The 22249-nt window shown below is 36.2% G+C and overlaps 2 protein-coding genes across 9 annotated transcripts in view; one reads left to right on the top strand and one right to left on the bottom strand.

Annotated features, from left to right (window-relative positions):
* The window catches only part of LOC129004781 (eyes absent homolog 2-like), a 107525-nt gene extending 91033 nt beyond the window's left edge, over positions 1–16492 (top strand). For all 8 annotated transcript variants that reach the window (XM_054433408.1, XM_054433411.1, XM_054433416.1 and 5 more), the window contains exons 6-17: positions 365–536; positions 3430–3530; positions 5187–5341; positions 6185–6302; positions 7010–7090; positions 7342–7511; positions 10020–10109; positions 10628–10874; positions 13207–13321; positions 14859–14980; positions 15538–15638; positions 16286–16492. In XM_054433408.1, coding sequence (XP_054289383.1) covers positions 365–536; positions 3430–3530; positions 5187–5341; positions 6185–6302; positions 7010–7090; positions 7342–7511; positions 10020–10109; positions 10628–10874; positions 13207–13321; positions 14859–14980; positions 15538–15638; positions 16286–16366 — 1553 coding nt within the window. In that variant the 3' untranslated portion in view covers positions 16367–16492. The remainder of the gene's footprint in view (positions 1–364; positions 537–3429; positions 3531–5186; positions 5342–6184; positions 6303–7009; positions 7091–7341; positions 7512–10019; positions 10110–10627; positions 10875–13206; positions 13322–14858; positions 14981–15537; positions 15639–16285) is intronic.
* The window catches only part of LOC129004783 (D-beta-hydroxybutyrate dehydrogenase, mitochondrial-like), a 30950-nt gene continuing 24862 nt past the window's right edge, over positions 16162–22249 (bottom strand). The window contains exon 8 of the mRNA XM_054433418.1: positions 16162–16396. The gene's annotated coding sequence lies outside the window, so the exon portion shown is untranslated. The remainder of the gene's footprint in view (positions 16397–22249) is intronic.

Below are 22249 nucleotides of genomic sequence, written 5' to 3'. Positions count from 1 at the left end.
GTAGCTGAGTGGTATGGTTATAGCGCTCACGTAACAATCTAAATGTCGCCGGTTCGATCCTGAGAAAAGTCAGTAGCTTTTTGATAGTTGAAACTGGACCTAGCTGTCCCTGATCATTGGGCTTTAAATAAATGATCCTGGCTACTGAAACAGTTGATCTAAGTCAGTACAAAGCTACAAAGATCATCTCACTCCATTCTACTCTCATCCTTCACTCCTATTTGGCTTAAAATACGCACCTATATATATGGCGTCCCAATCTCGATTAATTGTTTATTGATGATGTTGTTGTCTTAGTCAAGTGACCAGTAAGGGATATTTATATATTATCTTGCAGAGGTTTGTCAACCTGTATGTTTTTCAGTTTTAGGTGTAAAGAGTGAGGTTTGTAGCCCTGGCAGTCAGGTGTTGACGCAGGCCGATCCTCTTTACTCCATCTCAGGTGACACAGCTACCTCCGCCTACGCAACCAGCGATACTTCCAGCAAAGACCAATACCAGTACACCTCCCCTACTGCACAACAGTACTATACCAGGTAACCAACAATGATACATTTGTCTTAAAGGAATAAATAACGTCTTGTCCAGCATAGTATATGTTATTAATTTTACAAAAAGTAAATACAAACTTATTTGTCTTATAATAGTTCAAACGTATATTTACACTTATACTCTGTTTTTAACAATATCGAAAATATGTGTAAAAGATGGTACGTGGTGATTGGTTTCGATTGGACACTATAATTGTAATCATAATGATGATTGGAGATAATCAAAATCGATCACCACATACCATGATAACTTGTATTTACCGTATTGTTAAAAAGTACCGGTATAGTTGTAAATATATGTTTCAAGTGTTATTAGAAAATTTATTTTCTACTTTCTGTTAAGTAGGAATAGACATCCCATTCCCAGTATAAAGCTGTTGCCAGTTCTAGAATAAGAATAATTTCAACACCGATGAAAAATCAAATGTAGTAATTAATGGTAGCCCACTTAGACGGCTCAAGTATGTAAATTTCTATTAAAATGAAAATCCAATACATACTTGAAATAAGGTAACAAGATTTGGACCTTTATAGCTTCATTTTCAAATCTCCAAAGATCTCTAAATTATAACAAAGAATATACCCAATCTACATAATTGAAGACAATATAATTTGCTTACACTATCAATTCTACCAACACACCATAGAAGCAAAATATCTTTACTTTGTTTAATTTCATATTCATAAAATATATTTTGCAATTTCCCATAAAATCATACTGATGTATAAAGATTGCTTTGAAATGAAAACATGTTACCACCATAGTGGGGCTGTGCAAAACAAGCCAATACGCCGATGCGCTTAGAGGTTTCTAATCAATCTATTATCAATATAAATATTTACTAACATTGATTTGCTGTTTATTAGTTGGCAAGCCTAGGCTAGAAGGCCCATCCATTTATTGTTGTTAAACTTTAAAGTTAATAAGTTTGGGGGAGGTTTTTTGATAACTTTTTCTGCAAGTAATGGAGGATGAAATGCGTAGGGTAACCCATTTGTGGACTGCATTCAGCATAAATTTGACTAGATAACCTGTTGCTCAAAACCGAGCAAAACTGTAGACTGTAATGAAAGAATAACCCAGCTAGCCCTGAGAATAACCAGTAAAAAAAACAGCAAGACTTAATCAAAGAGTCACTATAAAGTAATTTCTGAATGATTATATAAATATGAAAAATATAATGTTGTAAAAAGATTATAAAAGTAGTATACAATATTTAAATATAGATCCGCTCTCGTAATGCTTTGGCTATCCTATCTCTTATGTACTGTAGGTGGGTGCCCTCTATGAGAAAGTAGATGTCAACCACACACTGTAGTGAGCTTTTAGCCTTTTTGTAGCAAGCTAAATCGCTCTAAAAATTCAGTTCTATTCTAGCTCCTGAGCTGTTCAATTCAACATAATAAATAGGTTACATACCTTATAAATCCGACAAACAGCTCAAAATTCTGTTTTTAGGCGTGTTTAAATTAGGGGCGCCAACGAAAGTCTCCGGTTGGGAACATAAGAGGGTAAGCAAGTGGATCTAACGACGGATCTAGAACGGATTCGCGTTTAACATTATTAGTTTTTGGAAAAGACCTAAGATTTATTTGGCCAGGCTGTGCTCTGTTTCAGCTTTAAAAGTAGCTGCGACATTTATTTAAGTAGCATAAGCACATTAATCTCACTTGAATCCTCGGACCTCTCGTCCCTACACATTTCTGTCACAATTTTAAAAGATTAGGCAAATAGGTTGGCAATGTGACCTTATTCCCGCATATTTTTTCCTGGCATTTTTGTTTGAATTGTGTTTCAAGCGCTGTTGGGTTCCAGTGCCAACGCCGTACTCAACTATACATCTGTGCGGGTTAACGATGACCTTCTAAAGGTAATAGATTATTTACTCGGAGATAACACGTGTCATGGATCTATAAATTGTAGATACACTGTGTGATCCTCTCATCTAAATGAGCTAAAGGTGAAATTTAATTGACGAATTTTAGATCTAAGCCTCGCAGCCCTTTTTTCAGATTGGGAGTTTCCAATAACTTCCTGAAAGTATAGTGAATTCTGCAGATGAGGTAAACGGGTCTTTCATTTATAGTAACAATGAGTGAAAATTGAACTGCTTCGGTCTTTCCTTTGCTTAAAATGTACTGCCACTCTGTATCCTTCAAATGTTCCATTGGTAGGTTGATGCAAGCGGTAACGTCCGCGTTCCCTCCAGCCACTCACAGTTCTTCATCTTACTGGTGGCTTAGTTTTAAATTGAGATAAAAATACGTTAGTTAACCAAACAACAGAAAACACTACAACGGATTTTCGATATACATTGTAAATTACGTGATACGGTAATGCAACACCCAGGTAACTGCACTAAGAATAATCACTTTCAAACATTCACTTGTTCATCACACCGAACTGTAACCAAAACTACATGGTAATTCAGTAAAATAAGAAGCAAGTTAAATTAATTCAAATATTACGAACAATGTGTTATCAAGTTTTGCTAGGAAACTATTTTATGAACCAGACTTATTTACAGACGTTTAAATGAAAATATCTATTCCGGCTTTGCTCTGGAAGTTTTAAGTCCTGCAGTCTGTGGTTAACCTTAAAAACTATTTCAAACTACGTCCATATGTTATTTGTAAACAAAGGGAAATGAGTTTGATCTAATGTCAACAGATAGCGCCTCCTTCCAAACTTTAGCCCTTAAGTGTACTTAAGTGGTTCCCTTTCTTAATATTCTGAGACGTATTTGCACATCTACGTGAAAATACCTTTAATTTGACACCTCAAAAGTTAAAATCCGTCAAACCGTTATTGAGTTATGACTGTGAAAAGAAACCTGCTTGCGTATTAATATATAGATACTGATGTGTAATTTTACAGTATGCAGCAAGCGTATAACAACCAGAGCTCTTCAGCATACATGAATTCCAGCTTCTACAACTCTACAGCTTACTCACCGTCCGCTTACCCAGCCACCAACAGTGAGTAACGTAACCATTCACTAACATTGTTATAAGTAATGTTGGTACCAGTGTTGTTTTAATTTCAACCCTATAAGCTCCAGTTAGCTCAGGTCAATGTTATATCGAGTGCAAGAGTAACATAATTCAACTTTCACTTACATCAAGTGTGGAGCATAGGCCTACACCAATCTCCAAAAAATCATACAAAACTTCACTTGACTGCAACTTAGGAGTGGAGTTAAGAACTATTACCCTTGGGTTTTTGGTTTACTTATTTTGTAAGTGTAGTAAATTATTAAATCTGATCAATGCCAATAATTCCTAGGTGAGGTGGATTGAGGGTTGGATTACAGTGAGGTCCAATGTGTAGCTTATGAAGAATTCACATCGGTGACAGCAGTGGTGTACCCCCTTAAAACAAATTTTTTTACAATTTAAATTTTTTCTACAATTATTAAAAATTCTATTTTTTATGTCTCTAAATATCCTAAAACGTGAGTTTTCAGGTCTAATTTTCAAACATTTTCCGGGGGAGGGCTCATACCCCATTCCATACCCCCCCCCCCCCGGTGTAATCCCCCCCTCAGGGTCATCCTAGTTTCAACTATGTGTGGCAGAGTTTGATAGGAGGGGCTCACTTGTATAAACGGTGCACGGTCTTGGATATTAAAAGCATGAGAGAATTCTTGTTGAGTTGCACCCAAAATCAGGCATTTTACTATTTTTTGCTTTTCCTTATTTTGTTTGCTTGTGTCCACTAAAATTTGTTTTTTTTTTACTATTTTCATTTTTCTGTTTGTAAGATAATAGAGATATGATTCAAATAGGCATTTTTAAATTAATGGAAAAATCCATTGGGCTTAAAATTGTAAACACTTGTAATCTGTTTGGCAAAACAATTAATCCTTAACATTCGATCTTTTATTAAGGTAAGTTGAATGTAAAAACAACTGGTAATATCACCCCCTCAGCAAACCTATTATTGCTGACTAAGCGGATTTCAATTTGCCTGATTTTATTTTCACTTTAATATTTCTTATAAATGTCAGATTGATTCCCTATTAAAATAACATAAGATTTAACAAGTACTTAGTTTTGATGCTACAGGAAGGGTAACAAAGTGTGTGTTTTTTTAGTAAAATTTTAATAGTTGAGGAATAAAAGAAATACATTTGCCAAGTTTGCTCAAAATATATCAATACAACAATTTACTTATTCCTCATAAAAAACATGGGAATTTTTAATTTACAATTTTTGATATACAAAAACAATTCAGGATACTAAATTATTTGATGTTATTAAGCTCTACAAAATGATTTAGAAAGATATTGAGAAATTAATTAGAAATGTCTTCTTGGCGTTTCATTTGAAGGTCGTCAAAATCAATAAAATATAGGAAATGCACACACAAAGCCATAAAAAACATAAACATTGAGGAGGCAAAAACGAGCAAATACTACTCTTGATATATGGGACACAACATGCTCGACTCTAGTCTAGACATAACCGGCCTGAAGACGACACCAATGTTGAATTGAAACTAGTTGCCATGCTGCAACAGATAACATTATAGTAGGTATTTACATAAATTCTTACACAATTTGTATACTTTCTCCCTTTTTCTCATTTTAATTTTGTATAAAAATATACAATCTAAGGGTTGTTCTTTTACAGACGGAAGGATGTTGAACCAGTGCAGTAAAGGGTCCAATGGGACCACCAACGGTTACCTCAACTCCTACCCTGGCTACACACAGACCAACTCTGCGGCCTACGCAGCGGCTGCGTACTCGGCTGGCTACAACTCACACAACTATTCCTCACAACAGGTAACTACTATCTCAGAGTTTTAGATAAAAAATACCTCATCTAGGTACAAATTATGGCACATCATAGAGGAGGAGTTCTAGAATATAGAAAAAGTGTATGTCATCAAACAATGTCTATGTCGCTTCGCTTTTAGATAAGAGACATTTTGTTTCACAATTCACTTATTTTATAGCATTGGATGAAAAACAATTGAGAGCCGTGTAAACTCTCTCCTGTTTAGACTTCTCACCACTGAATTTTATTGATTTTAAAATACTATTATTGATTGAAAGGAATGTTCTAAAATGCATAGAACTTTTTGGTAAATGTTACAAGTCAAACAACAACAACAAAAATATAATAAAGGTTGATAAACTACTGAGAGGTATCTAAAAATAATTTGAAATTACCCTACAACAAATACTAACTCTAACAACAATATATAACAATAATTAACCCTATAACAATTTCTCTTAACGATAAGGTTTTTGTGGCCAATTTTGTTTCATAGTTTAATTAATTGTTTTTATTGCCTTAATTTCATTATTCTAATCCAAATTTTGCTACAGAAAAACAATGATGATTGTCAAAAACTTCAATGACAAAAACATCAGTCAGTAACCATCAATGTAAAAAAAACATCATTGTATCAAAAACATAGGTTATCAATACTCATTAATTTACGTAATGCATGTGATCTAGTCGCTAGAATTATCGCTCGCGTGAACTGGTATGTCGGTGGGTCCCGAGAATTCAAATCACAACCTAGTTGTTAGATTTTTCGCTCGTGTGAACTGAGCATTAATGTCAGTCTAGGATTAATGTAATTTCTCCCACTTACACTGTTCACATTGTTGTTGCAGGATTACAGTGGCTACAGTAGCAGCTACAACCAGGCAGCTCTGTCCAGTTACTATGGCTACACTCCCTACGTCAACAGCACCGGCTCCTCCTACCCCCTCTCCGCAGTCGGCCTGCCAGGTTAGTTTATACTCAAATGCAAAATAGTGTCCATTCCGATTTATAAAAAAACAATCGGATCACGTCCTCAGAGAATGTACCTCGTCATCGTGATCGTGACGTTCCAGTCCAGAGAGCTGAAACCCTACTGAACTGAGACTGTTTTAGGAATATGTCCTAGCTTCAGTTATATGATAGTAGCCTACCTAAAATATAAAATGAACTTAAGGAAAAAAGTAAATTTTACCTTGTTAAACTTGATATTTTTTATTTTTTTGCACCTTTGTACATCACATCTGCATGTTTTATGTTATGTGAAAGTAAATAATCCTGTTTTGCTAGAACAACTAGCAATCATTTTAAGGGGTTCATTATCAAGTTCAAGACACTGGAAATAATTTTATCTCCTTTGTGGCTGGTGGTTGGTAATGTTTATTACGAATGGACTGTAAAGTCAACTTGAAGAACAATAATTTTGCATATAAATATCCCATTCGTATAAGAGTGTACAACATAAATAAACTCCTTGTTGAAAATAATTCCTGGAATAAAAATGTTATGGATCAGTAGTTATTTAAATTGGATTTAGAAGGCCAAATAACAAATAAACATTTGTAAAAAACCAACAAGTCCTTTAGTGTGAGTGTAAAACGGAACATTCCTATGAATTCTTGTCATACAGATGGCATCCTTAGACAGCTAAAAGCTCAAGAGTCTGTTTTTTCCAGACTCACCCGTCCCATCAGAACCGGAGTCTCCAATAAAGTCAGATCCCAACAATAGGAGAAACAACTCTAGTGATCCCAACCGTAAGTAGTTACAGCTTACAAAAGTAAAACTATAACTATAACATTAATATTAGAAAGATTACTAAGTTAACACTCCGCACAATATAGTTGACTAGCAGAGTACCCGTCCTTCGTACGGGGTTGGCATATAAGTATAAACTTCTTGTTGGGGTGCTGCAGCATAACATGAGGTTTAAACACAGTGAACATGATTTTAGATTTAGGTTTAAACACAGCTGTATTTTAGATTAATCATGTTGTGATGGTTGCAGAGAGGATGGGTAGGGGGAGAGGTAGACGAGTGGTGGGGGGTCCTACGTCCAGTCCACCCTCCACTCTACCTGAGAACACACTAGACAGAGTGTTTGTGTGGGACCTGGACGAGACCATAATCATCTTCCACTCCCTTCTCACCGGCTCCTACGCCACCAAGTTCTCCAAGGTTAGTGGAATTGGAGTTATACTACTGTGTCAATGACATAAGTTTGTGAAAACCACTGTTCAACAGATTAAACCTAGAAGCAGGTGAAATATAACCAAAACTCAAAAATTAAGGCTTAAGTTTTAGCGAGGACCAGTGAGCAAAAGAGCCAGTAAAACCCTGAACACCCATCAGGTTAAATGGGTGGTCTATGTTCAAAACAGGAACTAATGTCTGAAGAATGTTTGCAAAATTTATTAGAATAACAGTTGATAGACTAAAAGTACTATGGAAAAATAGCTTAAATCCGTCAAGTACAGGGTGGGGCAGAGTGGACTCCCTAGTTTCAATCAGTCGCTGAAGAGCGTGCGCGCAAGTTAGTGGAGTGGGAGAGGTTTCATGTGGTGGGGGGAAAGACGCCATTGTTAGTAGTCACCATGCCGTAAACTGGCGAGCATCGTGATTTTGTAGTCGAAACGTTCTTCAAAAATAAGGATAGTGTGGTGGCGACCCAGCGTGCATTTCGTAGACAGTTTGGTTTGAATTGTCATGATAGTGTTCCCGATGCTAAAACCATAAGGGAATGGATTACAAGTGTACGGGCGACCGAATCTGCAACTGAGGTTTACAAAGTTCAACCAAGGACCTTGGAAGCCCTTAAGGAAGCAATTGTTGATGTTATCACTGGAATAATGCCAGTTATGCTGCGTAGAGTTTTTGAAAACTTCATTGAACAGCTGAATATGTGCATCGCTCGTCAAGGTCTTCACCTGGACGATATCATTTTTAAAACTTAATGAAAAATAAATGGCATTGTATTTAGATTTCAGAAATAAAAAGCTATTGTATTAATCTTGTACGAGGTGTTAGCCCGTCCTACGTACGGGAGTAGTCAGTTAAAACTGTGAATAATTCAGAACAGCTTACACGTACAAAGACAAATTTTATAGCAGCCTACAGTAGAAAGAGTAATTTTCAATTGAGAAGTGTATAGGCCTAGTCAACGATATCACCTTCCAATTCCATCGCATACCTGCCTCTTCCATAATAAATATCACCACAATGCAATTACTCATACTATACACAATTTCCAGTAGGCCTGAATAGAAACTCCCAAAAATAAAACTAAAACATCCAATCAAATTCACAGTAGGACACATAATTATAACGTTGGTGTCCTGACATCATTAAACTAATCGTCCACACATATTCTTTATATCAATTTCACTGCATCAATTGCTAAATAAATAAGTGTAAAAAAAGAAAAGTAAAAACAACAACATATAGTTTGTTTTGGTAAACAGCTGAGTCAAAAATAAAATAATATTCATTTGAACAAAAGAACTGGTCACATGTTGAAGGAATTTAAACCGTAAACACGCTAGTAAAGCTAGTGACGTAATTAATTGGCTATGTTTATTATCCATTCCGTAATCAGTTCTAATATCCTTAATAATTAAACCACCCTCATTGAATCAATGTACACCGTAATTCCCCATATTCATTTATTTAAACTATACAATATTCAGAGCCTCCAAACTTAAAAACAACTAAACACACGCCAAACAACTTTTTAGATTTCATAAAAGGATGGGTTATCTAATTGCAGTATCCTAGGTCAATGATGACGTTGTGCTCAATCTAAGACTCTTGTACAGAGCCTCGACTTGTATACATCAATGGTGTTACTTATCTCGGTGGTCTACTAATCTTACTTATTTCCTATAATCAATGACAAAATAAGAGTAAATAAAATAACCTCATAGTTCTATTGAGCATTTGTTAGCTAAAAAAACTGCTGTTAGTTAAAAGAAAATTATATTGAACTAAAACAAACCGAAGATTACAAAGATTTATTAAAAAAAATCCTTTGAACATCCTAGTATTTTACTATGTATATTTAAATAATCTGTCATCCTCTTATCGAAGGATTGAACGTATAAATGATTAGGATTACACATAGTATAAATAAGTCAACCCTTAGTATGTATTTTAATTTTATCCAAATGCTGAATTTGTGTTACAAACGCTGAATTTTTGCATCTGTTATGTTAAACAAATCATATTATACCAAAAGCTAGTTTAGAATCTTAGCGTCGGCTGCTAGACTTTTCAAAAATTAAAACTTAATTTCTGAATAACTGGGACCCTAAACTAAAATTATGGCTTCGACATTCCCTAGTTCTCAAAATTATCTTTCTTTCAACACAAAAATCATGAAAATCCGTTGAGTGGTTGATTCAGAATCGTGAAATAAAAAAACACTGTTTCGTTTTAATATTATAGATGGTTTTTATACAGTTAACCGATCAAATCAGGAACTCCACTCTGCCCCACCCTGTATAACAGCACTTGAATGTAGCTACATAATAAAATTTGTGGCAGTGATGTTATAGGACATTGTTTACTTCATCGCTATAAATGACACACATTGGTAATTGGTAGAAAGAGAAATTAAGCTAAATCATGATAAATAAAACTTCCTGTGAATTATTGTAAATTATGTTTATTGTACATTTATCTGTGCAGGACTCTCAGGCTGTGATTAACCTAGGCTTTAGGATGGAAGAGATGATATTCAACATGGCTGACATGCATCTCTTCTTCAATGACGTTGAAGTAAGTAGGGAGTCGAGTGTTGAAAAATCCTCTACAACTGATTTTGGGAGGCATGTGACTATTTAATGTGACATAGATTGATTAATTTCCTACAAAAATATATTATCAACAGTCAACACAACCATATAACCATTCATTTTGAATCCTACTACAAAATGTTCCATCTTTTTTTTAATTAGGTAGTTTCAATGTGGGTTCAATGCGAAGTTACGTTTGGGTGATTGACTAGTTGATTCAGACTTAACTTTTTTTAGATTTTGACTATGCGTGTCTTTATGAAGCTTAGAAATATAGATGCCTAAAAGACATGTCTCTAAAGCAAAATATGACTTTCTCAATAAAAAACTTCCTCCTTTAAAAACTGTACATAATGTTTAATGAGGTAGTAAACATTCCATTGTATGATTTTGTTGACCAGTTGAGTATTTTAAACTAAAAGAACAATTTCCATACCTAGCTTAAATTTATTCTTTAGTTAGTAACCTAGAAGTATATCTGATTTTTTTAATTTCCACCAGGACTGTGATCAAGTGCACATAGACGATGTCAGTTCGGATGACAACGGTCAGGACCTGAACGGCTACAACTTTGCCACAGATGGGTTCACAGCTGGTGGCGGGGGTGTAGGGGTGGGTGGACCAGTAGGTGGGGCAGGGCTGTGTCTGGGTGGGGGTGTCCGGGGCGGCGTGGACTGGATGAGGAAACTGGCCTTTCGCTACAGGAAAGTCAAAGATATCTACAACAACTACCGCAACTCTGTTGGAGGTAAGGGTGGGCTGAGAAAATATTTGTTATGTTTGGAACAGAATAAAAAAGACTGGTTTTACTCCTCATAGTGGTAAATGTCAAAGTTGTTTCCTGTAGAAGGGAACGTAAAGACGGTGACACACTATCGATCTTTTCCCCAAACAAGACCCCGAACCGAGCAGGGAGAAGGGAGAAGGGAGGTCGAAGGGAGGATGTTCGATAGTGTGTCACGGGTCCGTACACCGATCAAGACGCCGAACAAGACATCAGGCCGAGCAGGGAGACGAGCGCTCTGGAGGCGGTTTTTTGGCGAAAGATCAAAGAAAAGATCGGTCCGATGTACGGTCCGATGTACGATAGTGTGTCACGGTACATTTTTGCCCCGTACATCGTCGCGAGCGCCGCACCGAGCGGCCGCCTGTGCTAGCATTGATAGTTCTGATTTAATATGGCAATTAAACTCTTTAATTGGTAAAATAAATAAATGTTGGGTAATATGTTGCCGTTATATATTATAATCATTTAAGATGTAATGTTTTGTTGTATGTTTGGTCAAGGTTGAAAGTGTAGAAACCGTTAAATCAATTATATCAATAATATTAAGGTTGAATTAAGTAATTGATGTTGACTTAAATTCTTTCAAAAATAATATAAACATTAATATTATTAACACGTTCGCTACTGAGCGTCGCATATATGCGACGCCGCGGTCATTGCCACAGACCGAGGTATACATTTGAATCTTACACATAGACCGGCTGTCACTTGGATAACAGTACACACAGACTACGGGCGAAAACCTGTAAAACAGTGATCATTTACATTGTAATATGCTTCAATCGTGTTTGTAAATAAATTATTCTTGTTTTTTTGTATTTGTTATAACCTTTTGTGATGTCGCATATTTGCGACGCCCGGTCTACAGCGAAGACAATAGTGAAAATTATCATAGTTTTCTTGAAATAGACTAAACGTCGCATATATGCGACGGTTAATTTTTTTGTGTTTTAAGGTGAAAGTAAGTAAAATAATAAACAGATTATTCAAGAACAGTTTAAAACTGAACAAATATAAAAGCTACATAGGATAATGCAGCCTACATACTGCATACATACATACAGTGATGCAGAAAGTAAAGACCATATTTTCCAACTATTATATGACGTCACCAATTATCATATCCACAGACCAAGCGACGCAGTTGTGCGTCAGACATCTCTGTAGACCACTGCAGGGAATTCAGTGGCTTCAAATAGACCACTACAAAGATATGAGCATTTTAATAACATTAGAACCCCGACGCAAATATGCGTCGGCAGTCTATTTTAATGTGACTAGCCGTCGCATATATGCGACGGCAGTCTATGGGTGGAAATCGGCCGTCGCATATGTGCGTCGCTGGTCATGTGAATGGAAAATTTCGTATTATTGCAGTAGCGAACGTGTTAAAGGCGATTAAAATGATCATTCTGTAACGTTATTTCAATGAATAAAACCAATAGAAATCAATAGATATAACTAAGCATCCTTTCTAGAATATTTTATTTTTGCGACAAGTTTTCAAAATGCGACTTTTAACAATAATTTTTATGTTATAGAAACTTTTTGTTATAGAAACCTCCGCGCTCTCACTCGCACACACTCTCTATCTCTCTCCAAACTTCCTTTTGCCGCGCTCGGTAGAATTCGTCTGGTCTTGGTCATGTTCGGGGAAATGTTCGGAGTAAAATTTTGCTGATATTTATCTCCCTTCTCCCTTCTCCCTGCTCGGTTCGGGGTCTTGATCGGGGAAAAGATCGATAGTGTGTCACCGCCTTAAAGAGAATTTCTTTTAAAATAGCACGATTCAGAAATTAAGATAAAATTTTTGTAGTATAATATCTTGGTTAAAAACAGAACTGGAAAGATTATGAGAGTTCTAGCTTTTACTTTTAGTAAATGGTGTTAAGTAATTGTAAATTTTTTTTTTATTATTTGCTGGTAAATCTGTCTGTTCTAATATCATGTTCACAGTTCTTGAGTACTTGCTGATGTAAAATGGTTAATTAATTTGTGAACTCAAATAAGTCTTTCAGAAATGTATGGAATATGTGGGCCGTGAAACAGTGAGACTCAGCCGTTAGTTTAACAATTTGGTCGGCGTTGGCGCCAAACTCTAGATAATAATATGCACAAAGGAGGCTAGGACTTTTTAGGGGACGAAAAACGGAAGTTTTTTTACATTCAGTAAATTCTTTTTGACTGCTGGAGTAATTGACTATCATCCAGACGATGGCACTTAGTGTTATCAGTAAGCACACAATATGTAAATCTATGTTTATTTGTTGTATTAATAGACTGAGTATTGCAGGACTGCTGGGACCAGGCAAGAGGGATCAGTGGCTACAACTGAGGTCTGAGATAGAAAGTGTAACGGACAATTGGCTCACGATGGCCATCAAGTGTCTCACACTCATCAACTCCAGGTATGAAAAGACAAATAATGTTGAGAGAATCTGGGAATGGGTGAGGGTGTGTGTGTTTACTGTGCTTTTCTACCATTATAGGAACGGCTTGTTATCAACTACAGTACTTGGTTGTGCCAAGCAGGTAACCCAAGGAGAAATGCAAACAGTAAGTTAGAAAAAGTGAGCTAAAAACATCTGATAGTTACAAGCTACAGAAATTTTAACTTCTTTGACAGCCAGAAAAGAATGTTAAAGTGTTGATTCTTTAAACTTAAAATGCTAGTATATTGGACACAAAAATAACATAACCAAACTTACACTTACAACTTCTATACATGTATAGCATACCAAAAATTACTGAAATCCATACAACAATTTGCTGCATCCTGGGTGTCCAAGTTGTGCCGTGTACGTCACTGTTATATATATGCACCCAGCAAGCAGAACGTATTGGCTGAAATCACATTTAGCCTGGCTACAACCAGTATCACCAGCAAAACGCAGCAGACCAAAATGACAAAAGCCCTAACCTACTCGCTGTGGTCCTCACTCTTTAGGCTACTGTAGCCCAGCGGCAACATTTTAGGAGTTCTCAATAACCTAGATAAGTAATTAGCTAATAAGTATTTAATTATTAGGTACCGTAGTCAAGTCAGTAACATGAAATAATTAAATCTTTTGTTAGGGGTTGCCGGGGAGAAACCAGGGGCTTTAGGATGTAGTTTTCCAATTTAAAATGCATTCAGCTTGTTGAAACAGTGTCACAAATTCAAACGGTTCTAAATTGTTCAATTATTTTCTGCTGTCAATCCGAGTAATTTATTCCCAAATTACTTTACTTCAATCAAGATTTCATATTCCACAGTTAGTTCATTATTAGTTATTCATGTCAACGCAATTCTTACATTTTCAGGTAGTGGTTTGGTTATAAGGTTTTCAGGTTATAAATTAGTAAATCACTGCTCATCAAAGGGTGCAAACTTAGGGTGTTAACGGCTATGGGCACGATCAACATCAGGGAAAAACCTTTCCTTTAAAATATACAGTTACAGCCCTTCCTAATCCCTCAATCATACAATTATTTTATTAAAAATTTCCATGTCTCAACCCTCTCTATCCACCCAACCTTTCCATTATTCCACTACTGTCACAGGTCTTATGATGGACAAGCGGTCTAAGCAGGTATTGTCTCTTTGTCCAGGAGACTGTGTACTGCATATTGATGGTTTGAATCTTGTCTTGTCCAGGTCTTAAGTGAAAGTCATTCGGTTCATGAGTTCTCCAATCTATGTCAGATGCCCACTTAAAATTAACTGCTTTGGTAGAATCTATTTGAGTTCCACCTCAAAAAGGCATTTTGCTAATTCTTAACTACCCTTTGTTTGTTTTTAAGTAAAACTTGTTTAAAAAGATTAAAATTTTTGCGCCCATAAGACGAGGAAGAAATATTATTAGGTGTGAACATTATTGGCTGTAGAAGTTTAGTTAATGATGTTAAAAATATAATTTATATCGGCTTTGAAAGAGGTTTATAATTAAATGTATTCTGTTGCAGGCCGAGTAATGTAAATGTGCTGGTCACAACTACACAGCTTGTCCCAGCCCTTGCCAAAGTCCTGCTCTTCGGTCTTGGCGGAATCTTTCCTATTGAGAATATATATTCTGCCACCAAGATTGGTAAGAATTGTATGCGTGCAAATAAAAAATGAAACCGATGTTAACTATTCTATAAAATAGTCCAGCAATTGTTATTATGTTGGTGTAAAAATATGTGGTTCAGGCAAGTCATTTGTATGAGTTATTTTATTTCACAAAATTATTTCTAGTGTGGATAAATGAATATACCAATGACAAAAAACACAGTCTGTGGGGTAGAAAGGTGCTCAACTAATTTTAATTCAGTTAATGAATTAATCTATCTTCTTGTGATTCATTGACTGTAACTTTTCAAGTGGTCATTATGATTAATTTGGATCACTTACTTTCTCCGAAATATGTTAATTTAATATTAGAGTTAACCTTGGTAGATGAACCATTCAATTTTCTACATTAAAAGGATTTTGAGAGAACAAAAAGAAACCATTCAACAATACTGCTTTTCTGTTGTTGTAGCTAAGTTTTAAAATTAATGTCTTTTCCTAGTTTAAATTAGTCATCTTTAGTGTTTAAAGATTTGTAGAAGTTAAAAGTGAACTTAATTTCTGAAGTAATGAACTATGATCTTCTGTTTTCAGGGAAAGAAAGTTGTTTTGAGCGTATTGTAGCCAGGTTTGGACGAAAGTGTACATATGTGGTCGTCGGAGATGGACAGGACGAGGAGCAAGCTGCCAAAACTGTGAGTTGACAATTGATCAAGAAATATTTTTCTTTAGTTCAGATTAATAATTAATTATATTTTACATCAAGCAAAAAAAAAAAAAACAGCTGTATTCAGTACTAACTACTTACTACTTACGTTGCATGGCTAAAGTACTTTTTATCCGTAGGGCAAAGTGAATTAGCTGGAATTGAGGAAATAATTTTTTATCAAAATTAATATGTTATGTTCCGTTAATTCTAAAAAAAATAGTACAACACCCCATTGCTGTAACAAGTACGGTTCAAAATTTATTGCAACCTTTGTGATTTTTAACTATAAAATATCATGTTTACTGTTACCGCTTACCCATGATAAAGGTTGTTGACGAGCTTATCGGAGAAAGTATGTGTCAGAATGCTGATACCGTTTATTTTCTGGTATTGCGAAAGTAAAGAGTTCTGATGAATAAAACGGCCCAAGCTGTTTTTTACTCGAAGACAAACTAAGCTGCCAACTGTTAATCAAAATGAAGTTTGGCTAGTAAAATAAGTGAACAATCTGAAAATTGGCTATTTATTTGAGAAATTTTAAGTACAATTTTGAGCACTGTAAAATTATTTGTAACTACTTTAGACTATAATTAAATCTATATTTGAAAGAACTTGAGTGATGATATGTTTCAGATGAACTTTCCGTTCTGGAGGATATCTTCGCACAGTGATCTCGCAGCTCTATACAACGCACTAGATATGGGCTTCCTCTAACACCAGTCTTGTACATACCTACCAATCTACCTGTACAGAATCACATAAATGAATTATCCTCATTTACATATTATATAGATGTGTACATTTTGTAGAACAAGTGGAATATATATATAATTTAAGGTATGTAACTGTTTTGTATTCACTACCCTTACGAATTCTTTCCTTCTCCCTAAAATATTTAATCACACTTTTGTGTTTAGTCAAAACGTTAAAACAAAGACGAGATAATTTTTAGTTTTCAAAGTAATAAAACTCAGTGAATTGTTGGAAAAAAAACAAACTCAATAAATATGAGAAAAATTAACCCTTGCGCCCGGTGTTCAGGCATTCGTGAAAATACCATTTTTAAGTTGGCTTCCAATCTTCAATTTAAGCCTTCTCATAAATGTTTTGTATTATATGTCAACTTACGTTATGGATTCCTTGTTCATATCAATCGAGAAAATGTTATAACATTTTAATAGAGTTGTATTTTTTATGTTCTAGTTATAATAATTGGAAAATGGGTAAGCAAAACAACAATAACAATAATAAAAAAAAATATCATTCGTGATTAGTTTGTGATGGGATGGTCTTGTGATGGGATGGCAAAAAGGTACACATTATGTTTTGAAAAACTTGAGCTAAAATTCTTACAAATGGCAACAATGACAAATAAAATCAATTGTTTTTACACTACTGTTAAATCACCTGATTTCATAAAAGAATGTACAGTATACAGTATATTAAAAAGAGTCTATAGAAGAGCATTGTATTAATAAACGTGATAACTGGTCTCAAACCTTTCCCACGAGAACAGTTGTTTCAGTACCGCCCACTTCCTGCAGATCTAGTGCGGTTAAACCGATGTGCTAATAAAAATTGTCCGGTTAAAGAGAAAAGACGAAAGAAGAAGAAAGACGAGGAGAAAAATCAATAGCCAGAATAAACTACACAGCAGAACAACATTAGAAGAGATAAAAGAGGAAAATACCAGATATGTCTCAGTCCCCAATTTGTGTTGTAGTCCCCATGTTAGCTACATGTCTTTTGTAAAATGTAGCTAACATGGGGACTACAACACAAATTGGGGACTGATTCAAGGATTACGGAGTTTCAATAGCCTACAGGACTCAGAACACCATTAGTAAAATACTGCATAAAAAAATAAAAGATTCTATCAAATTTGATGCTTCAGGCATCTACAAAATCAATTGTAATGATTGTGACAACTTCTACATTGGACAGACTGTGAACTTCGTCAACCGCTTCAAAAACCACATATCTGCATGGAGGAACAACAAACCGGAAAGATCAAATGTCGCACAACACCTGTTACAAAATGGACACTCAATAGGAAAAATGGAGGATAATCTATGTATTTTAAAGAATTGTAAGAAAGGATATGTAATGAGTGCTTGGGTAGAATTGTACATTTTTAAGGAAAAATGTAAAAATAGAAATAAGCTGATTAATGAACAAGTAAATTTTGACTCCAGTTGTACTTATAAAAAAGAACTATTCACCTGTAGAAGGAATTTGAAAAGGTAATCATGCTAGTAAGCTAGGGACGTAACTTGTCTATGTTTTATTTATGCCGTTATCAGTTCTAATATCCACAATAATTACCCATCCTCATTGAATGAATATACAACGTAATTTCCCATATTCGTTTATTCAAACTATAAGATATTATATCTTATAAGATATTTATCATTTAGTTTAAATAAAAGTGATATGTTGCCTATATCAACGAACCCAAACATACGCCAAACAACGTTTTAGATTTTACAAAAGGATACCTAGTAAGTCTACTTGCAGTATCCTAGGTCCTAGTTCAATGATAACATTGTGTTTAATCTCTGTTATCCATCTGTTTATTTCTTGATAAAACCCATCAGAGGTTGTGGTAGTAATAATCGCGATTCCTGATTATCCTTGATCTCCTTGTTTGATAACATCAATATTTTCAGGCCCAATCCAAACAAAGTTTAAGCAGTCAAACATTTATTGTAAACAAAAAAAGCTGCCAAGATGAATTAAAACATGTAAACATTGTTATTTAATGTTTACTACTCTTCCCTTAAAAAGTCTAGCAGGAAAATAATTTGCATAGGCTTTTCTTTGAGAACTTGTGGGCAGAGCCACGAGTTGTATACAGCAAAGGTCTTGCTTATCTCTGTGGTCTACTCATCCCTACTCTCTACTAATCTTAGTTATTTGTTTTAAAATAACGCCTGTAATACTTAGCAATTGCTCAAATTCGAGCAACATGGACACTAGTTTCCTATAATCAACGACAAAATTATAGATTAAATAAAATAACCTCATAGTTCTATATGGGATATTTTTATATCCATCCAGCTGTTAGTTCAAACAAACTATATTGCACTAAAACAAACCCAAGATTTTAAAGACTGTTCTAAAACATAAATTAGAACATTTAGTATCTTACTATCTATCTATAATATTAAAACGAAACAGTGTTTTTTTATTTCACGATTCCGAATCAACCACTCGACGGATTTTCACGATTTTTGTGTTGAAAGAAAGACAATTTTGAGAACTAGGGAATGTCGAAGCCATAAATTTAGTTTAGGGTCCCAGTTTTTTAGAAATTAAGTTTTAATTTTTTTAAAGTCTAGCAGCCGACGCTAAGATTCTAAACTAGCTTTTGGCATAAAATAATTTGCTTAACATAATAGCTGTAAACATTCAGCTTTTGTGTCACAAATTCAGCATTTGGATAAAAATGTAAAGACATACTTAGGGTTGACTTATTTATACTATGTGTAATGCAAATCATTGATACGTTCAATTCTTCTGTAAGAGGATGACAGATTAATCCTATACTCTAATACGAGCAATGTTTGCTTGTATGCTTGCTTGCTTGCTTGCTTGCTTGCTTGCTTGCTTGCAGAAAGATCTCGAAAACGGCTCCGACGATTTTCTTCAAATCTTGTAAATAGTTTATTTTTGGCCTAAAAACGAGTTTCATGCAGTTAGAACTGCCAACAAAAATCTAATTACGTAGAAAAATGAAACTGAAAATCACATTTTTTTAACATTAGTCTTATGGGTTGCTAGGTAACCATGTTGGATGAATTAAATAACAAGGATAAAGTAAACAAAAGACTTGAAGTTGTAGCATGTGTTCATAGTAAGCCAACTACCCACAGTATACTAGCAAATTACAAATACAGTACAAAAGGAAAACATCACTTAATAATTAGCATAATATTTAGCAAAGATTATACTGAAGATTACTCGATACATTGTAGGGAGTATGTTTTATAGTCTATGGTTTTATCTATGATTGTAGTCAAGGGCAGCAGTGCGAAGTCTGGGATCTGTTTATGACGATTAGATTAGATTAAGGTATCTGCAATCCTAAAATGCTATGGGAAGGGAAGGAAACAGGTCCGCGACATAGGAAGTGGTGAAGGAAGTAATAAAGGCAATCATAAAATGCTATGGGAATAGAGGGAAACAGGTCCGTGACGTAGGGAGTGATGAAGGAAGTAGTCAAGGCGAGCAGTCCGGAGTGTGGGGAATGTTTATGACGATAAGATTAGGGTATCTGCAATCCTAAAATGCTATGGGAAGGAAGGAAAACAGGTCCGCGACGTAGGAAGTGGTGAAGGAAGTAGTCAAGGCGAGTAGTCCGGATTGTGGGAACTGTTTATGACGATTAGATTAAGGTGTCCGCAATCTTAAAATGCTATGGAAAGGAAGGAAAACAGGTCCGCGACATAGGAAGTGGTGAAGGAAGTAGTCAAGGCGAGCTGTCCGGAGTGTGGGAACTGTTTATGACGATTAGATAAGGGTATGGGCAATCCTAAAATGCTACGGGAAGGGAGGGAAACAGGTCCGCGACATAGGAAGTGGTGAAGGAATTAGTCAAGGCGAGCTGTCCGGAATGTGGGAACTGTTTATGACGATTAGATAAGGATATGGGCAATCCTAAAATGCTATGGGAAGGGAGGGAAACAGGTCCGCGACGTAGGAAGTGGTGAAGGAAGTAGTCAAGGCGAGCTGTCCGGAGTGTGGGAACTGTTTATGACGATTAGATAAGGGTATGGGCAATCCTAAAATGCTATGGGAAGGGAGGGAAACAGATCCGCGACGTAGGAAGTGGTGAAGGAAGTAACAAAGGCAATCATAAAATGCTATGGGAATAGAGGGAAACAGGTCCGTGACGTAGGAAGTGATGAAGGAAGTAGTGAAGGCGATCAGTCCGGAGTGTGGGGAATGTTTATGACGATAAGATTAGGGTATCTGCAATCCTAAAATGCTATGGGAAGGAAGGAAAACAGGTCCGCGACGTAGGAAGTGGTGAAGGAAGTAGTCAAGGCGAGTAGTCCGGATTGTGGGAACTTTTTATGACGATTAGATTAAGGTGTCCGCAATCTTAAAATGCTATGGAAAGGAAGGAAAACAGGTCCGCGACATAGGAAGTGGTGAAGGAAGTAGTCAAGGCGAGCTGTCCGGAGTGTGGGAACTGTTTATGACGATTAGATAAGGGTATGGGCAATCCTAAAATGCTACGGGAAGGGAGGGAAACAGGTCCGCGACATAGGAAGTGGTGAAGGAATTAGTCAAGGCGAGCTGTCCGGAATGTGGGAACTGTTTATGACGATTAGATAAGGATATGGGCAATCCTAAAATGCTATGGGAAGGGAGGGAAACAGGTCCGCGACGTAGGAAGTGGTGAAGGAAGTAGTCAAGGCGAGCTGTCCGGAGTGTGGGAACTGTTTATGACGATTAGATAAGGGTATGGGCAATCCTAAAATGCTATGGGAAGGGAGGGAAACAGATCCGCGACGTAGGAAGTGGTGAAGGAAGTAACAAAGGCAATCATAAAATGCTATGGGAATAGAGGGAAACAGGTCCGTGACGTAGGAAGTGATGAAGGAAGTAGTGAAGGCGATCAGTCCGGAGTGTGGGGAATGTTTATGACGATAAGATTAGGGTATCTGCAATCCTAAAATGCTATGGGAAGGAAGGAAAACAGGTCCGCGACGTAGGAAGTGGTGAAGGAAGTAGTCAAGGCGAGTAGTCCGTAGTGTGGGAACTTTTTATGACGATTAGATTAAGGTGTCCGCAATCTTAAAATGCTATGGAAAGGAAGGAAAACAGGTCCGCGACATAGGAAGTGGTGAAGGAAGTAGTCAAGGCGAGCTGTCCTGGGTGTGGGAACTGTTTATGACGATTAGATAAGGGTATGGGCAATCCTAAAATGTTATGGGAAGGGAGGGAAACAGGTCTGCGACGTAGGAAGTGGTGAAGGAAGTAGTCAAGGCGAGCTGTCCGGAGTGTGAGAACTGTTTATGGCGATTAGATTAAGGTATTTGCAATCCTAAAATGCAATGGGAAGGGAGGGAAACAGGTCCGCGACGTAGGAAGTGGTGAAGGAAGTAGTCAAGGCGAGTAGTCCGGAGTGTGGGAATTGTTTATGATGATTAGATTAAAGTATTTGCAATCCTAAAATGCTATGGAAAGGGAGGGAAACAGGTCCGCGACGTAGGAAGTGGTGAAGGAAGTAGTCAAGGCGAGTAGTCCGGAGTGTGGGAACTGTTTATGACGATTAGATTAAGGTATTTGCAATCTTTAAATGCAATGGGAATGGAGGGAAACAGGTCCATGACGTAGGAAATGGTGGTGAAGGCGAGCCGTGTGGAGTTTGGGAATGGATTTATGCATCTCCAATACTAAGGTGCTTTCAGAGTGAACTAATTATTTTCCCCGAGCAAAGCTCGGTTCCCAGGTACTTAAATTATATATAGTAAACTACTAGGATGTTCAAATTATTTTCTAAAGCAATCTTTGTAATCTTCGATTTGTTTTAGAGCAATATAATTTGTGTTAACTAACAGCTGGTTAAATATAAACTATGGAACT

Source organism: Macrosteles quadrilineatus, unplaced genomic scaffold (assembly GCF_028750875.1).
Source record: "Macrosteles quadrilineatus isolate MER2022 unplaced genomic scaffold, UCM_ALF_1.0 Scaffold_11__1_contigs__length_5352618, whole genome shotgun sequence".
Classification (NCBI taxonomy): Eukaryota; Metazoa; Arthropoda; class Insecta; order Hemiptera; family Cicadellidae; genus Macrosteles; species Macrosteles quadrilineatus.
The sequence above is the reverse complement of the archived record's forward strand: the minus strand, read 5'-3'. Positions and strand labels throughout refer to the sequence as shown.